The sequence below is a fragment of the Notolepis coatsorum genome (assembly GCF_963971535.1).
Source record: "Notolepis coatsorum genome assembly, chromosome: 9".
Lineage (NCBI taxonomy): Eukaryota > Metazoa > Chordata > Actinopteri > Aulopiformes > Paralepididae > Notolepis > Notolepis coatsorum.
Genome location: NC_140173.1, coordinates 106927709 through 106939361, shown reverse-complemented (window position 1 = coordinate 106939361; position 11653 = coordinate 106927709). Strand labels below are relative to the sequence as shown.

The following is an 11653-nucleotide window of genomic DNA, read 5'->3' as shown; positions in this document are numbered from 1 at the left end:
GCCCCGGAGCTGTGGGCTGGATTCGCCTGTTCGAATCCAGCTCACAGCTCCGGGGTTGTCACCAGCTTGGCTGGCCGTCTGCACTAATACAATTGGCTGTATTAGAGGGTGGGAGAAGCTGGCGGGGTGGGTCCGGGTCGTTGTAAACAGCGACTCCTACAGTTCGGTCGGGGCGCCTGCTAAGCGCGGATAGGACTCGAGGGGGATAGTGTGGTCCTCCCACACGCTACGCCCTCTCGATGAGAATCCGCGCTGCCAGGTGAAAAGAAGCGGTGATTGGCTGGACGTGTGTCGGAGGAAGCACGTGGTAGCCTCCACTCTCCCAGATGATCTGACTGTGGGGGGTAAGTGCGCAGCGACCAGGAAGGGACTGGGAATTGGCATACGACTAACATTGGGATGGGAGAAAATCGGAGGAAAATGGAGGGGGAAAAAGACAAATAAAAAAAAAATTAAAAAAAATCAGGATTTCTGCGATCGACATCTGCTGTCTTTTCAGCTGAAGCGGCCTCGCGCAACTATCCTGAGTCTCAAGTCTGTTTCAAATGAACGAGACTGAATCAGCGTTCGAGGAACAGGAAAATCCCGGATTCAAACATCGGGTTAATTGAATCTGGATAATGGGACTCTTGATTGACTTAGTTGAACCAGGTACGGGGAATAGGGCCCTGTTCAGTACTTGCATGTTTAGTAGATCATCTATTGTCATGTGACCTGCAGACATCATTATGACCTGTTTGGCCGACGAGACTCTAAGAGACAGTTGTTTTGTTGTTAGGCCTTGAAAAAGGAGGGCAGCGGCCGTTTGTTTGAGAGAGTAGCCATTTGCACAGAGACAAGATGGCCGGGAGCGCCACGAGGAGGATGAGCGAGATAAGATGAGAGGAAATGTCAACAAATTTGCACCGAGACAAGATGGCCGCAGAGCCACGAGGAGGCTAACGGATAAGAGTCAGAGAGTAACACGTCATCTAAAATACTCTAGACGGAGTTTTGGCCGCCATCTAGGGGGGGGCAGTGGGATAATGCAGGCAAATGTTTGAAGATAGGTCTCTACTACCCTCTAGTGGAGGGGGGGGGGGGGGTAGTGAAGGGGAGTTTTATCAGGAAGGTGACAGAGTGATTCCATAGGTCTCTACTACCACCTAGTGGCGGAGTGGGAGAGGGTGGATTATTATAATAATAATATAGATATACAGGTTAATTAAATAGAGTTTAATTATATAATGGGTTAAATAAGAATTGCACAGAGAGTAGAGGTGCAGTTAATTGAATGGGTTAATTATGGAATAAAGAGGGAGTTTGAATTCCGGTGGGGCTTTCTCACACCTGATAAATAGGCAGAGTCTTCGGAAGACAGTCACCAGAAGATCTGATGCGCGCCAGGGGCCAACCTGGGATGAAGATAGTGCGTCGAAAAGTGGGGATCGGTTAGCTGCTGGTGTCACGACGGAAAACGACAAACAGGGACAGATATGGGTGTGGAGAAGGTGGTAGACTAATAGAAAAACAAGGGAAGTCGAGTGTACAGACGACTGCTGGTGTTGTGTTTCTGCTTTCAGCGGGGGGAGACACCGACAGCGGTGGAGACGACCAGGAGACAGACTGGAGGAGGAGGGAGCAGCAGGGGCCAGGCACCGCAGCCTGGTACACAGATCATCTACAACAAGAGGGAGGAGACGGCGGCGGTGGGAGAGCAGATGTGGAGAGGACAGCCAGAGCACTGAGGCCGTAGCAGACCAGAGGAGACATTTTTGCCTAGGGGACCGCGCCCTGGAACGGGGACCAGCTCAGGAAAGGAGCCGTCGCTGAAAGGGGCCCTTGCCCTAGAAGACGGGACCGGCCCAAGATGGGGGGTGTACTGTAAGAGAGGGAAGGGAGCGCTCTGATTTGACGTGGGGTGTACCTAAGTAAGGGGGCCAAAGGGTTTAGGTGTGTTGTCTGAAAAGTTGCAAATCTGTGTCTTTCTCTGTCTCTCTCTCTCCTCCCTGACCGTTGTTTAGCCTTTCTGGTTTAGGTGTGATGCGTGTAATGGAAAACAATAAGGTAACAGGATAGAATTGTTGGGAGCAGACGGAGGGGCCCTAATTGTTATGAGTCTATTTTTGGGCATAATTAATTGAAAAACCAAGTAGTTTGTTGATTCTGAAGGTTGATTAAGAATCAAATGGGGGGAATGAGAGAAAACTGGTGTTTTGGGGACCTTTTTCAATGTATGTGATGTATAGATTGGGGGGAGATGGTAGCATCTAACGGTGCCAGGTCAGAGAGGTCAGAAATGTGTTTGCCTTAGCAGATGGTGATAGAAGAAGCGGTTCAGAGACAGGAGCCAGCAGAATGTTTAGCAGCCGGCAGAATGTTTTGAATTCCCCAGTACATCAACATTGATAACAGCAGCACAGGGCACACTGAATAGAGCGATGGAGGTTTTGACAGTAATGAAACGTTTTAATGGTGTGAAAGGTTATTAGCAGTTGTCATGACAGCGCGTCGCATGACAACCAGGAGAGGGGCGGGCCATCGTTGCTATGACGAAGATCCTATAAAGCTGACAGTGGTTCCGGGTAGGGGCAGACTACAATCAGACCAAAGAAACGAATCCCACAGGAGGGAAGAAACCATCAGAGACCCTCATCCCTCTCACCGGTGGGGGGGGGGGGGGAATGACACATCATCATTAGCTTCGGCTAACGGGAGAAGGGTTCTGGCTAGACAAGGCCTGAGCCACCATTGGACTGAATAACAGCAGAGACGATAGCAATGAAAATACAATCTGATAACATCTGGGCTGAGGCTTCTGTTTATATAAATAAACAACGCTCTTTCAAGAAAGGTATGCTGTCAAGGTGTCGAATTTTTACGAAGGTGGTGAAACATTATGGTGGCGGTTTGCACTAGAATAGAATATATCTTTATTGTCATTGTTACAGTTGTTACAACGAAATGAAAAAATGCAACCCTAGGTGATAGTAAAAATATAAAAACAGTCCTAAACACAGTATTAAATATAAAACAGGGGTGGGGCATAAATAACATTAATATAAACAGGGGGGTGTAAAAGATAATTGCACTATCCCTAATGTTGTGTGTGCGTGTGCATGGGGGGGGGGGGGGGGTGCAAGGGAGACTGTTGTTTTAAAATTTAGCTGAGTTTAGTGCACATATGGCCCTGGGATAGAAACTAAACTTCAGTCTGTTAGTCCGGGTGGGCATGGCGCTGAATCGCCTGCCCGAGCGCAGCCGCACAAGGTGCTTGTTGCCCGGGTGGTGTGGGTCCTTCAGTATTTTTACTGCTTTTTTGAGGCAGCGGGAGTTGTATAGTCCCTCCAGTGAGGGGAGGGGGCAGCCGATAATCTTCTGGGCCGAGTTGACGACCCTCTGGAGCGCCCTCCTCTCTGCGGCTGTGCAGCTGAGGAACCAGACATTTATGCAGTAGGTGAGGATGCTTTCCACGGAGCAGCGGTAAAAAGACACAAGCAGGTCTTGTCTGAGGTGGTAGTTTCTCAGTACTCTCAGGAAGTAGAGTCTCTGCTGTGCCTTTTTCACTATCGCCGTGGTGTTGATTCTCCAGGTCAGGTCATCCTCCAGGTGGACACCCAGGAACTTGATGACCGAGACTCTCTCCACACATCCCCCGTCGATATACAGGGGCTGTATGTCGGTCTTCTTCCTCCTGTAGTCCACGATCATCTCCTGGGTCTTTAGCTTGTTCAGCTGTAGGTTGTTATCCTTGCACAGGGCTGACAGCTGCTCTATTTCATCGCGATACACGGTCTCGTCACCTTTTGTGATGCAGCCCACCACGGTGGTGTCGTCAGCGAACTTGATGATGGTGTTGCTGGGGTGGACTGCGGTGAAGTTGTGTGTATAAATAGAGTAAAAAAGGGGAATCAGCACGCAGCCCTGGGGGGATCCGGTGCTGAGGCTGATGGCTGTGGAGGTGTGGGGGCCTATTCTGACCCTCTGGGGGCGGTCAGAGAGGAAGTCCTTAGACCACCGTCAGAGGGGATGGTTTAGTCCAAGGTCCATGAGTTTGGGCACTAGTCTGTCAGGCAGGATGGTGTTAAATGCAGAGCTAAAGTCCACGAAGAGCAGCCGTGCGTAGCCCCCCGCTCTCTCCAGATGGGACAGGGTAGAGTGGAGAGTCGTGGCGATGGCGTCCTCCGTGGACCTGTTGGCTCTGTAGGCGAACTGGTGGGGGTTTAGTCCGGGTGGGAGGCTAGAGATGATGTGGGGCTTGAGTGTCTTTTCAAAGACCTTCATGGGTAGGGAGGTGAGTGCGACTGGACGGTAGTCGTTCAGGCAACTGATGGAGTTCTTCTTTGGGACCGGGATAATTATGGAGGTTTTCAGGCAGGGTGGGACGATGGCCTGGGACAGGGACTGGTTGAAGATCTTAGTGAAGACCCCTGTCAGCTGGTCAGCGCAGTCTTTCAGCACCCGTCCCACGACACCGTCCGGCCCCGCCGCTTTCCTAGGGTTCACTCCCTTCAGTGTGCGTCTCACCTCGTGCTCCGTGAGGATGATGCTGCTGAGGACTGGTGAGTGTGGTGAGGCTGCTTCTGTCGGCACCGCCTCGGGGGTGGCGTTGATGTGCAGTGTGGATGTTTTTTTCTGCCTCGCCTCGAATCGTGCGAAGGAGTTCAGCTCCTCTGCCAGCTGAGGGTCACCCTCGTTGGCTGAGGAGTGGCTGGGTTTGTAGTTGGTCATCTGTTGGACCCCCTGCCATACCTGTCTGGTGTTGTTGCTCTGGAAGCAGTCCTTGATCTTCCCCTTGTAGTCGGTCTTGGACCTCTTGATACCTCGCTTCAGGTTGGCTCTGGCAGTGCTGTATAGCTCCTTATCACCAGACCTGAAGGCAGTGTCCCTCTCTGAGCAGATGCTGCACCTCTCCCGTCATCCACGGCTTCGTATTGGGATAGACCCGGATACGTTTGTCCACGGTGACAGAGTCTATGCAGTGCTTGATATATCCCAGCACTGATGAGGTGTACAGTTCCAGGTCTTCATGTTCAAAGACCTCCCAGATGGTGTTCTCAAAACAGTCCTGCAGCTGTAGGGTGGCGCTTACCGGCCAGGTTTGAACTATCTTTGGTATAGCCGGGGCACTCTTTCTAATGGGGGTGTAGGATGGAATTAAAAGCAGGGATACGTGGTGTGACTGACCTAGATGGGCTAGTGCTTTGGCTCTGTAGCCCAGCTTAATATTAGAGTAGACTTTGTCTAGTGTGTTATCTCCTCTTGTGGCACATTTTACATGCTGATACAATTTGGGAAGTACTCTCTTTAGGTTAGCGTGATTAAAGTCCCCCGCAATGATGTGAACAGCCTCAGGGTATGTGTTTTGTTGGTTGCTAATGGTGCTATGTAGCTGACCTAGCGCCGCGTTAGCATTAGCATCCGGTGGAATGTACACTGCGGTTATCAGAACAGCGATAAATTCCCTTGGAAGGTAAATGGGTCTGCATTTGACAGTCAAATATTCTATGTCGGGTGAACAATGGTTACTCACAATGTTTGTGTTCGTCGCCCAGGAGTCTTTTGTGTAGATTAAAACCACCGCCGCGCGACTTCCCTGTGCTCTCCTTTGTACGGTCTTGTCTGTGATGCGTCCGCCCTTCTAGCTCGATAGCTAAGTCCGGGATGGATGAATGTAGCCAGGTTTCTGTGGTAATTAGCACGCAGCTATCCTTCACAGTGTTGTTAGTTGCGACCTGTAGTCTCAGTTCGTCCATCTTGTTAGCGAGAGATCTGGCATTTGTTAGGAAAATACTCTGCAGCAGAGGTTTATCTGGGCGTCTTCTCAGTTGCTCTGCAGCCTCGTCTTTGTTTATGTTCCTTACGTCGGCGGCGATGCTTGGTAATGGGGATAACAAACCACGGTGCGCCAGGACTCCTAGCAATTTCAACCGGAATGTTATTGCCGCGGATAGACTCGGCTGTAACGGCGTTTTCCTTGGGTAATCCTATTCCTAGTAGGTTGTGTCTACTGTAGCTATTTTTAGCCCCCAACATGATGTTAGTAAGAACAGACGGGGAGAGATAAGGATAGTACAGCCAGTATATGAGACGTCGGGATCATTAAAAGTACACAACGCAGAGGGAGTGGATGGAGAGGTGATAACACAAGAAGACGTGATACTGGCCGATTGATCAGAATCTAACACAAGGCTAGTCCTGCATGCATCAAACAAAGCGCATGTCTGTGATTTTATGCTCTGTGCAATTATTACTATCTAAAATGTAATAAATTGTGGAATATTACTATAATGAGCTGTATGTGTATGATCTCACACTCTTAGGAGCAAAACAGAAAAAAGCATTTCATGTAAAAGTATTCTGTATTTTTGTATGACAACTAATAAAGAAACTTGAACTTAACGGACTGAAATGTACTTTTGATTTCCCGGGCGACGGTACGTCATGTCATTTTATTTTACATACTCAGAAGCACTCAAAATGTCAATGGAGACTGCTATGATAAATCGAATGTGATTGGAGTGAAAATAATGATGTTTACGTTCTAATCAAGATGTTAGCACCCAGTAAACAGAGACTCTCCGTTGAAATGTTGAGAAGTTGGACCATTTTAACAACTTTGGGGTAAGTGTTTGACAAATAAGCTGGTAAAGCGGCCCAAACTCAAATTAAATCACACGACATACCATACCGTTGCCCGGGAGATGATTTCAGTTCATCATCACAAGTTAATTTCAGTCTATGTTAATTTGCCCGGCTGTGAATGAATGAATTAATGAAAACTTTATTTAACAGATTGCAGAATGGGTACAATACAGTACGGCTCAATACACACAATTGTTAAGGGGATGCAGACCAGAGAAAGACGTTTGTCTTGTTTACATCAGGGTCCCCCTGCGATATGAAGCTAGCAAAGCGTAGCGGTACATATACAGCTGGGAACCAGCAAATACGCTGATGTGACATACAAGTGACAAAGTCAATGATATAGATCAGAAATTATGAGAAAATAACAGAAGGCAATATTCATCAGAAGTCTTTATTATCAAACGGTAGTCATTCCTTTTTCAATATCAACCATATACCTTCAAGGATCCGTGTCACCAGTCATCCTAATAATATCTCAATCATCATCATCTCACAGTGGAGTATCCTGAATGGTCCCATCTTATGTTAAATCAATGTAAAACTGCATCCATCCGATGGCGGCGTTGGTCACAAAATAAAATAAATTTGGTCACAACTTATCTAAAACATCATGAACTTGGGAAGGGGAATGAACAGAAGCACGTAAGCCTGTATGCCCGTCGTCGCTGGATCTGCAGAACCAGCTGTTATGAGTCTAGATGACTTGAGGTCAAGCCAACCACCTTGAAAATGCCGTCTACAATGTTAAAATGCGCGGCTGTCTATGGGAGCGTTTTTCACCGTCCCTGAAACGTTACCTTTTTGGAGTTGGGGTTTTTCTGCGGGACACTGATGATGCGCAGAATCGGATCCCTGACTAAACAGAACAGGTGCCTCTGCTGACGAGTCAGAGAGCAGCGGAGGAAACGGCCTCGGAGAGACCTGGCATCAACATATCCTCTGAGAGACCTGGTATCATTATCCTCTTACACTGGAACCAACAATCACTTTATTGTTACTGCGTCATGTAGTTTCCCCATGTTCATCCTCAACAACAGGTGGAACCGTTTCATGAATATAGTATGTCATAAAGTTATACTTTATATTGTTCAACCAACCTCAACAGTTGTGCTTATGAAAGGTGAGATTTAATGTGTTTTTCACAGATATGAATTAGGCTTTGAAGAACTTTTTTTCCCTATTGAGAATCAATGGTAGCTGGGGGCGGCTAGGTGGTGTAGTGGGCAAGGCGCTCGCCACCAATGCAGGAGACGCTGGGTTCGAGCCCAGCTCTCCGCATTGCTATCAGCTTGGCTGGTCGTTCATACTAACACAATTGGCAGTGTTAGGGGTGGGAAAGCTGATGGGTGGGGATCGGACATTATGGACAGCGACTCCTACAGGTCGGTTGGTGCGCCTGCGCAGCAGAATGAGGAAGCGACGGGGGCGGCGTGTCCCTCCCACGCAGACCCCCGCCGCTGAGAGATCGCGCTGTGCAGGTGAAAAGATGCGACAGCTGCTTCCTTGAGTACCGGAGGGGACACGTGATGTAAGGCTTCGTCCACATTGCAGCCGGCTCGTGGGAGGCATGGCCTAACAGCGTTCGAGACAGGGGAGGGTAGAATTGGACGATACGAAATTGGGATGGGAGAAAAATTGAAAATGGGAGAAAAAAGTAGATAAAAAAAAAATGAATAAATGGTAGCTCAGTGCTTGGCTTAATCCGTGTTTGTGTAAATGAGCTTTGACGTAGTAAAACGTGCAACTACCATCATGTGAACCTAAGGAATTATAAAGCCATGTTACGGATCCCAAAGCCACCCACTGCTCCTCAGCTGTCTAAACAACACCGCCGGTCAGAGCACAAGGCGCATTTGTCTCCTATACAGTTTATCGGTGCACACCAGGGCTTGAAATGAACCTTTTGGCTCAACAGCCACTGTGGCTAGTGGCTTTTCAAAGTCACTAGCCACTCAGCATTTTCACGAGCCAAAATCCTCCGCCCCACAAGTAACCATTGTAGCTATCCAAACTGATTGAACTGTGTCATTGTATTTCTTCAACCAGGGAGAAACAGGCCACAGGGCTGTGTGGAGAATGGGTTCTGGCCTACTGTCGAGTGTGTGAATACATGTGCTTGTGTACATTACATTTAGGACAGTGCCATTTTCTCCACGGGCCGGGGTTGTAGAAAGCTGGTCCCGGTGTCAAAATGTAGAGACCCGTCCGGTCACGGAGCACCTGGGGTGGCTTTGCAACTCGTGTGTGTCGCCGAGATGTGGAGAAAACACACAATCACATGGCCGTTTCTCTTTCTTCCTTTTCTCTTGACACACAACTTTCCAAAAACGTATGAAAACTATATTTCCGGGGGTCCAAACAGAGAGACAGGGCAGTCCTATAGGTAGTTTTCGTAAGCGAACAGAACGGCCGTGTCCGTTTCAAAATGCCACCACGGGAAGTGCCCCCCCCCCCCCCCCCCCCCCTGGCATCGAAAAGTGAATATATCCGCCAAGAGTGACAGAGTTACACGGCACTACCGAATTCTACCCGCATTTGGCGGATTTTTAGGGCGAACCCTGGTGAAACACGTGCAAATCTCAACGCATTGCCCCATTCCTAAGAACCGTGTACAAAAAGAAAATATATATAAAGATAGAAAATCCACAGAGAGTGGATGTCTTGGTCCCATCATCATCAAAATAAATACCATTATTTATTCTCTCTCTCACTCACATATTCACCTCTTTGATAGTAAAGGTGTTCTTTCTTACAGTATGAGATATTTGGAAATTATTTACCACCAAGCTTTCCCAGATGGTCTAGACCAGGTAAATTTCTTTCCTCTACACTTGTGAGGAACAGCCTAGTTTGGAGATACATCTGACCAAAGTCTTGTCGTGTGTAGACAGACCTGGACAAAGTCATATTTGACTATGCTTTCAAATATTCAAACTACTTGAGGTGCGCCCGGCTGATCCTGCTATGATCAAAATACTAAATATGGCAGATAATAAATGAACAATTCTCCTAATTTGTTCAAGTATTCAAAATGCACTGAGCCAGGTCTGCGAACACTCTGAAGGGCCCGGCTACATTGATCCGCTGTGTCTGTCCATCTGTTTTTAATATATTTTCAATGGGGAGTATCCCTTTGTTGGACAGGGTTGACACTGTGTCCGTCTCCACCTGATTTGTGTCCGTTTTGACAGGCAGAAAAGTTTGGAGAGGGTGAACTTTTGGAAGTGACGGATACCTGACCATCTGCAAAGCTGTTGTTTCTGCAAAGGCGCAATTACATTAGGTTCTAACTTAAAAATAATACAGTAATGCCTTCTGTCAAATTTCTATCTGTTCAGTGACGGATCAATGTAGCCGAGCCCTAACTCTATTTTTCTGACAATCAGGTCTGCAAACACTCCTAACTCTATTATTCTGACAATCAAGGCCGGTACTGTCCGTACTGTGACTGGGAGGCCGCAGGGTTGTTGGCTCCAAACCGGAGCGGTGCTGTCGAGCCTCCTAAGGCAGTTCTGTAGCCCTGAGACGAAGACATCCCTGCTGTACCCATCCCCAGTCCTAGTCCCATCCCTGCCCCAGCCCCTGCCCCAGCCCCCATGCTCTGCAAGCCCAGCCCCATCCCACCACCTCCGGGCCGGGCCAGGCCCTGGCTCAGCATCCCTGCGTAAGGGGAGGCTCCATAATTGAGTCCCATGTTTCCGTAAGGCCTGTGGCTGTGTGTGTGAGCGGGGAGCACCACAGGCTGAACGTGTCTCCCGGGCGTGTCGAAGGAAAACTCTGGCGGGGGGCTGGTGAGTTTAGACGGAGTGGACGTCAGTGGATCCATCTCTGAGGACGAGAGGAGAGGGGGGGCAGAGGAAGAGAGACCGCCGTATCCCTCCCCAGGCCCCAGCGGAGACGAGGAAGGAGGGAGCACGCCAGACACCAGAGAGGGCCGCGTCCAGTCGTCCTTAAATATCTGGACGGTGAGGGCGGACACCAGGGGCAGTAAGCGGTTGGTCACATGGGCGAGCACCATCTGCTCATTGGCATCGCGGCGGATACGGACATGGGCAGAGCCCGCCTGAGAACACAGAGCAGAGAAGAGAAAGAGAGAGAGAGAGAGAGAGAGAGAGAGAGAGAGAGAGAGAAGGGTGGAGAGAGAGAGAGAGAGTAGGTAGAGAGAAGGAGAGATACAGAGAGAGAGAGAGAGAGAAAGAGAGGTTCAGGTCATTCATTGTTTATTCAACAATTACCCAAAAGCCCCCCCTTCCGTTTTATGTCATCATCCCATCTATCCTGAACTGACCCTCCCAAACCCTACTCTTCTCCCTCCCTCTCACGCTAATCTCTCACCCCCACCCCCACACACAGACACACACATTCTGTCCTCTCTGGCACCACATGGTCAGGAAGGGTGAAAACTGTTCGACAACATCGCTCAGCAGTCGGCCAACAAGCAACAGTTGTACAACAACAACAACAACAAAAACAACAACATCAGCGTTGGTTCCAGGGCTCTAAACATTTATTTTCACCACCGTCCCAAATTTTTTATATCCTATTATCGTATACAACGTATACATTGACCGTCCCACAATATCCATGTATTACTGCGACACTCAAGATAAGAAAGATTTAAATTCTATTGGAATTGAGAAAAAGCTGACTCAAGAACAATGCATTAGGCAATAAATAGACCTTTAGACCTAATGATGAAAAAAACTTGCATAACTGATGCCTTCTAAAATAGCAAAGTTAAAATATTAAAGTAGCTTGGGCCGGTCCTCAGGTAGTTAGACTGTGTGCTTGGGCCGGTCCTCAGGTAGTTACACTGTGTGCTTGGGTCGGTCCTCAGGTAGTTAGACTGTGTGCTTGGGCCGGTCCTCAGGTAGTTAGACTGTGTGCTTGGGCCGGTCCTCAGGTAGTTACACTGTGTGCTTGGGCCGGTCCTCAGGTAGTTAGACTGTGTGCTTGGGCCGGTCCTCAGGTAGTTAGACTGTGTGCTTGGGCCAGTCCTCAGGTAGTTACACTGTGTGCTTGGGCC

The 11653-nt window shown here is 48.7% G+C and overlaps 1 protein-coding gene across 1 annotated transcript in view; it reads right to left on the bottom strand.

The window, feature by feature from the left end:
* Window positions 1-9099: 9099 nt before the first annotated feature.
* slc30a6 (solute carrier family 30 member 6) overlaps window positions 9100-11653 on the bottom strand; it is a gene marked incomplete at its 5' end in the record, with an annotated part of 272427 nt that continues 269873 nt past the window's right edge. The window contains one exon of the mRNA XM_084321298.1: window positions 9100-10690. Coding sequence (XP_084177424.1) covers window positions 10049-10690 — 642 coding nt within the window. The 3' untranslated portion in view covers window positions 9100-10048. The remainder of the gene's footprint in view (window positions 10691-11653) is intronic.